The sequence below is a fragment of the Formica exsecta genome, unplaced genomic scaffold (genome assembly GCF_003651465.1).
Source record: "Formica exsecta isolate Colony F162 unplaced genomic scaffold, ASM365146v1 scaffold116, whole genome shotgun sequence".
NCBI lineage: Eukaryota > Metazoa > Arthropoda > Insecta > Hymenoptera > Formicidae > Formica > Formica exsecta.
Window position 1 is genome coordinate 537502 of NW_021848499.1, and position 7231 is coordinate 544732.

At 37.8% G+C, this 7231-nt stretch overlaps 1 protein-coding gene across 2 annotated transcripts; it reads right to left on the reverse strand.

Annotated features, from left to right (window-relative positions):
- Positions 1-6: 6 nt before the first annotated feature.
- Positions 7-2617, reverse strand: LOC115239480 (attractin-like). Of its 2 annotated transcripts, none has more exons than XM_029814030.1 (3): positions 2236-2617; positions 1798-2014; positions 7-1706 (listed from the first exon to the last, which is right to left on the reverse strand). In XM_029814030.1, the coding sequence occupies exons 1-3, from the start codon at positions 2478-2480 to the stop codon at positions 1458-1460; spliced, it is 711 nt and encodes a 236-aa protein (XP_029669890.1). In that variant the 5' UTR covers positions 2481-2617; the 3' UTR covers positions 7-1457. The 2 variants fall into 2 exon arrangements, with proteins under 2 accessions (XP_029669890.1, XP_029669886.1); XM_029814026.1 differs by having other exon boundaries at positions 1798-2035.
- Between the last annotated feature and the right edge of the window lie 4614 nt (positions 2618-7231).

Below are 7231 nucleotides of genomic sequence, written 5' to 3' on the forward strand. Positions count from 1 at the left end.
TTACTTGTCTCATAAATTACTGTAACGGCTATACATTTTGTTTTCGTTAGATTAAAACTTTGAGTATAATCGACAAAATGTTTAAAACTTCTAATTAAATTACGCCATTAATTTAACTAATATTTTAATCCTGCAAATTTGCAATCATGCGACAAAGTTTAGTAGGATTAATGATAAACAGAAGTAACGAAATAAGTAAAAATATTCATTCTTCTCGTTCGATCAATTCTAGCTAACCAAAGCTTGCCTCGACAGATAATTTGCGTTTATATAAAAAGACAGAAATAATTTGGCACAATATTCTAATGTGAAATGCACATAGGATCAAATATGTCGTTTGTACCTTCTATAAATCTGCATCAGTTGCAATTATCTCTGCTTACCTTGATCGATTTAGAATATGAATTTTATACACATTCGTTACAAACGGATACATTAATAATGAATTCTTTGATATATGAATTCGATCTTTCCGTTCACTTCAGTATCTCGTACATGTTTGGATCTTCATTATTAACAATGTGCATCTTCGTTTGCGGAATCAACAAAAATATAGCCTATTTACAGCTTATATCGAAGCGTTGTACTTCTTCGAATTCAATTATTTCAGTAACATTAATGGATTAGTATCTTTTATGGCATTTATAAGCTTTTATCCACTGCATTGCGGAAATTGTGAGACAATAAAGAAACAAAAATTTATGACGGATATGCTACATTTAATTCTTCCAAACTTAAGCAGATTTTTATTGTTAAATCTGTTAATTTGTAAAAAGATAATTATTTTTTAAAATTTCCTAGATTTAGAAGGATTAAATCTGCACACGCGTTTCTTTTGATTATGAATGAATAAACTCGTAAAAAAGAAGCAGCGGATAAAAGTTTTTCAAATATGCACGAGGCCAGTTTTATTCACAAGAGCAAATATATCATTCAAGAAAAATGTAGATCGTCTAATCATCTATATACAACACTGTACATCGTTAATTGAGATTCATAAAGAAAACTCGTACGTCAACCGATCAATGCGGGCGTCCCCTCTTGGCGCGCGAGGATACTTCATTATTAATGACAACGCGCACCTCAATTCTAAACAAAACGTGTTACTTACCATGATTAGCGGACGTAGACCGGAACAATCCATTTACTCCTCTATCAAAGGCGTTTCCTTCTACTCGATAAGGAAAGACGCGCGTACATCTATATTTAATATTAGACGTTCAGCCAACTCTTCAGATAAAATAGCTGAGTCGTTTGATACACCAATCAGTTGCACGTGGAAAATCGACGAATAAAATCCTCGCGTATTTTTTCGCGATCATTGTTCGCATTTCTTCACTCTGTTAGAGTTCAAAGATAAAAGTCCTGCCGTATTAAGCGCGGGCAAGATCACAGAAACAACTCTAAGGCTCATTGTAGTCACGTCCTATCGCAATGTCTCTGCTATAGTTTTATCATTAAATACAAGTAGAGTCCGGATGTTGACTGGCGGACTTCCTCGTCTTCTTCGGCTCCTTCGTCGTTAGTTCTTGAGATGGTCTACGCTGGGTGCCTAACGTCACCAAAGCAGACGCGACGGCTAAACCGGCGCTCTGTCCAGCTGGCGTATAAGGCTCGCCACCAGTTGGCATTCTGACTAGCAGAGACAGGACCGCCGCTCTGTTGCCACAACAAGGCTCCAATGCGATCGGACTAGGAGGAACATCCTGTAATAGAAAAATAAATTTCATAAAGCAAAATGTTCTATTTTGTTATGCATGTGAAATATCTAAAAACAAAAAAAAGAATCACGTTTACCTTTATATTTTTACGACAATTGTTAAAGTCGGTATCACCGTGTTCCAAATCTGTGCCATCAATGTCACGTCTTTCAATCTCTACTACAACTGAACTGAAAGCTCTGCTGGCCATTTGTTCCATTTCTAGGAAGAGCCGTTGTCTTCGTCGATACATATCGTATTTCTGTTTGATCTTCCACAGAATGGCAGCCACCAATAGCAGAGCGAGAAAGCACCTGTGTGGTGGCATGTAATCTCTAGTTTACAAGTAAGTACTGCCTGAGGTTCAATAAGACGGAAAGAATATAGAAAATTTAGAAAAAAGAAAGCGTTAGGCCAATAGATGTATCATCTCTCAAGATCACTCTTCGCATTGTGTTTAAAGAGATTTAACATAACTTTAATTCATTTTATTTCAAACTGAAAACCACTTCAAAGTCCAACTTATGATACTCACGTGCAGAATGTAATGAAAAACTGTTGCAGATTCAATTTAGAGTACTGAGAGAATGAGATCTGAATCCACACTGGCGGTTGAAAGTCATAAACATATACGTAGAATGTGGTGAAGGTATTATTATCTTCGCTGCCAAAATTGTAATCTGCCTTGCTGAAACGGTGCTTATACATGGTCGTCGTGCAATTCGCGCCGAGCAGCAATGGCCTTTCCGGACTGTTTACTTTTTTGATGGTAATATTCATCTTAGCAAGTACGGAACACGTGATGGAGAATTCGGCATCGATATCGGCTTTCGGTGGTGAGTTTTTGAAATTAATGGCCCGATAGTGACGATCCTCCTTCTTGCTTAAGTTAAATGTAAACTGATAATCAATAGCCAAGTCATCTGAAACAAATACATGTACAATAAATATATATATATATATATATATATATATATATATGTATGTATATATACTGGACCATTTTGAAAATATCCACGTGTTCATACGACAAATAGCTCATTCGCTCGTCACAACTTACACGAGAAAAGAGTCGGCGAAAGAAACGGGAAGAATTGTCATCTCGAGAGTGTGTCGTTCACGAGGACATCAAACAATATCGTTCTCGCGACGAGTATTGCCGTTCGTTCATTCACGGTGGCCTTCTCGAAAATGCGAGGATGATTCATCCTGACTGCGCGATTCTTCCGTTTTTTCCCGATGAAAAAAGGAATTCGACGAAAAAGGGAATCAATGAAATCGCTACTGTCCGGCCGAAGAGTTTAGCTTTATTATACTCACAATAATTTTGAGAGCGATGCAGGTGAATCAGTTCATAAAGGCGTCGTATTTCTTTATTGAAGCAATTTTTCGCTAGTGACGAATCATAGGTATAAGATTCTTGAAGAAGCGCGCCTAGCATTCAATCGAACCCCTCGGAAAGGACGTAGTCCCATGAGAGACCATTCGGACCACTTCATTTTGCGCCCAACAGACTACGGTAATTGTAAACTCGAACTATAATGCCGCTCGATAAAAAGGACATTTGTCAAGCGTATCGATGAGCGCTTTATATTGAAAAAAATGTGGTTTCTTGAATCCTATAAAATTTAGCGAGCGCTAAATACACACCTAAATATTCTGATACGTTTACGTTTTAATTTTTAAAAAGTCAATCAATTGCTATATTTATGTAAAAAGATTTTGTTAAATACTTTAATTAATAGAATTTGCTGTAAAATATTTTAAATATCATGTATTAGAATAAACAAGAAATTTTATTAAAAATAATTATTTTTCAGACTTTTATTTGCTAATAAATTTGCTGTTAACTCAGCATGATGTTATCGTAAATAACTTTTTAATGGCTCATGTGTTGATCGTATAACAAAAACAAATATGATCAATTACAAAAGAACAGTAATTGTAAAAAATCTAAAAACTCGTCAAACGGCTTTGCCGATCACGTGCGACGACAGCTTAACAAGGTATGTAAATAGCGTCTACAATAATTATGAAAAATTTTAAGTCTGTAACTATTATTTTTTTCTTCTCAAGGAACGTGGAATTAACAGTTAAGGAGCTCTTCCGTGTTTCAAAAAGATTTGAAGCAACCCACTGACGATGAGTTTTCCTCTCAGGAAAGCTGCCGTGTGATTGCCAGCAACGGCCACTACCAGATCATTTGTGTTGGTCTCTCGGATAGTAGCCGACTCCTTTCCTGGACGCCAGTCCGATGTCAGGTTTTCGGTCCTAATACATCGTCATCCGTAGAGACGAGACCTGCACGCTCACCGGCAGGTCATTCGTTATGGTTACCGTCGGCCTCAGTGAAATCTTTGTCCACCGCGCGATCCGATCGCCGATGCGATAAACATTAATGGGTATTGATGTTGGAGCGCCGATCGAGGTCGTGATCATCGTGATATCGCAAACGGTGGATCTCTTACGACATAGTGATTTCTTCGTTTGATTCTAATGATTGCTTTATGTTGCAGGATATGTTACTCTCATATTGCAGACAGTATCGTATATTATAAATATTTTATGAAAATCGTCGCATCTACGCATATTTACAGGGTTTAAAATATCGCAGCATGATATTTTTTTAATGAAATTTAAATTTAGTGATTTTATTGACTTTGCAAATATATACGATTTTATTATATCGAAAGAATTGATATCAAACTACTTTTATTAAATTCAAGAAATTTTTAGAGTACATAATCTATCTCATCTGATCGACTTTGATCAACTAAGTCTCAAGCAAAAATGTTTATCTCGCTTCATCACCTCCTTCATTGCTAATCGACTTCGTCACCTCCGGCCGACAACGATTTGTATCGCGGGAGAGAATAATCGAGTGGCATTTTTACGCTGTTTGCAAACTGTATCATCGGCGGGAGGTCGAAGGGCGCAGTCTAGAGGAGGTGTTTCACAAGGGGGGCCCACGCTATCGTGACGAGTATCGAGACGAGCAATCGAGAGTACGATAGAGCTAGGGGTGCCGCGGTACGCAATTCCACCCTCGCGTACGATCCTCGGGCGAGATGGTGAGTACGTGGGTATTCGTCTATGATATACGCGTACATGTGCGCTCTCACACACGTCCGCAGGTCGAGAGGGTGCATTGCCATTCGTTCTCGCAGCCGCGGTGAGGTAACGCGTAAGATGACGGGCGGCGAACATCAAAGCGGCCGACATCTTTCAGAGACCGCCACCGCCTCTGTCTCTCTCTCTCTCTTTCTCTTTCTCGTTACTCTCGATCCGCGAAACTGGTTCTCTCTTTCTTCGCGTCTCCCGCGCGTTCGTCCTCGTTTATCTCGCTCCTCGTCTGAACCAACGACTCGGCGGAACCCACCATCGCGCCGCGTATGTATCGGGCATTCATTTCAGTAACGAGCGCGAGAGAGCAGGGGACGTTAAAGTGCGTGGTAGGCAGCCGCAACGCATACCAGCACACTCGCGGCTCTTTCGTTTATTTCTTGATTTCCCGCGCTCCCATTTATCCGGCTCTTACTCTTTTATCCACATTCATTGGAGACGTCTTCTCGCGATTCTTATCACATCAAAGACTGCCATTATGCTACTACGACTACCACATTCATGTCAATCAGATATGTTCTGTAATATTTTAATATTTGATATACGGGCGAAATGTAACAATTTACGCTAGACTCCGACACAAAATCATAAAATTCAATTAGGCGTTATTTTTATTGAACCTTTACGTATTCTATGCGCTATTTCTCTTGTTAGAAACTGATAACTTTTAATTAAGTATGTAAAAGCCCTTTTTTCTATCCTGGCTTAAATCCTGCGAAGCAGAAAAACGAATTCGGACAGATATATAGAATGTAACATTTATACAATATTGCGGCCCGCTCACAGATATCTTTGTTTGCCCGATCTTTTTGTGACGATGTTGTGTGTGCGAGCCAAGTTGCTGTTCAAACGCACCGCAACCGCGTTTTGCCGGGAGCTTTAGCCTTAGGTAGTGTCGCGGCAAATTTTTCGAAATTTCTGGAAACCATGGACTGAGAGACGTCTTTTGTCATGTGAAGATCATCTTCCGTGGCCAGGTTCTTTACAATCAGATAGCAGGCCTCGTGGAGCGCCACATCGCCAGCCGCAAAACACTCGATAGTTTTGTCACTTTTTAGTCAGGTGGATTAAACCCGGCGGGAAAAAAACTAAAAAAAGGGATTATGGGTATCCAAATATCTAAATCTCGGCTAATAACGAGGCTGAGAACGTATATTCGCATTGTAATATCAAGTCTGGTCTATTTCCCGTTTTGACCAAGGATTTTGAAGCGTTTCTGAAATTGGCGGCGGTTCTTCAAACGGTCTTATAGAGCAAAAATAAAATTATTTCTACCGACTTTATTATTTAAAAAGGATTATGATGTCAATAAGGGTTTAAGTATTAAGTGAAAAAAATCTTATTTTTTGATAAAAATATTATATTATCCGTTTTTCTTGTAGTTGGCTTTCTTTCAAAATCCGAAAAATTCAAATCTTTTTTAGTTTCTATGTATATATATAAATGTTACAAGATATTTTTTACATTAATGTGTGTTTTTCACATAAACTACGTGAAAAAGTTAAATATGTGTTTTAACTTGTTTTGGTATTATATTTAGTGATCTCCCCCACTCTCTCTCTCTTCTCTCTAAAGCTTTACTAAACAATTTACTAAATTATATGTGCTAGATTACAGTCATATTGTTTCCTTTCCCAAGATTTTTTTACGGGTAAATTTTGAATTATGTGTACGTATCTCATTGTGTGTGTGTTTAATTAATCAGTAGAATGTTTAAAGCGCGTACATATATAATTACGACTGAAAAAATAAATATTATAATAAAAAGAAATGACACACCATCTCATCATGTATATATATATGTATAATATTATATTTAATGTAAAATAAATTTAAATATTCACGTATTCTTTCAAAAAAGTAATAAACAAATATATATAATTAAAACAAAACTGAAAAACAAGACTAAAGATATGGCACGAAAAATAAACTTGAAACATTTTAGCTCGCAAATACATATCTTTAAAAATATCTGTAAAAAACATATAAAAAATGTTATGCTGATTTAATTATTTTGAATTTTAAGCTTGAATGCCAAGCGTATAAATATTATGATAATCAAGCAGCACAATTTATGTGTGTGTTTTGGTTGGATTGTCATAATGCTTATTAAATTGATAGTCGTGGGCGTGTTAAGAAATTCCCGCGTGCCAGATCGATTCGGTTGAAGAAGGGTGAACCGTCACAATAAAGGGTCTTTGCACGAACAGCTAGGAGTTAAGTCGTGGATAATAATTACCGATCCCTCGTTAGTGCCATCAATAGACGGTCTCGCCCACCTGCCCACGTTATAATAATATAAGCCGCCTCTTTTGCGGTCGGTAGCTCTAGCACGTGCCGTCAGAACCTCCTTTATTCATTTTCTGCCCTACGTTTCTCACCCTCTCACGCCCCCGGCTGTCAGCACT

What these genes read in the sequence shown, in the direction of transcription:
- LOC115239480 (XM_029814026.1), bottom strand. Translation starts at nt 2,480, where the DNA reads ATGAATATTACCATCAAAAAAGTAAACAGTCCGGAAAGGCCATTGCTG. An exon ending in TTTTTCATTACATTCTGCAC is followed by an intron (nt 2,036 to 2,235) that starts GTGAGTATCATA and finishes CTTGTAAACTAG; the next exon opens with AGATTACATGCCACCACACA. An exon ending in ATTGTCGTAAAAATATAAAG is followed by an intron (nt 1,707 to 1,797) that starts GTAAACGTGATT and finishes TTTCTATTACAG; the next exon opens with GATGTTCCTCCTAGTCCGAT.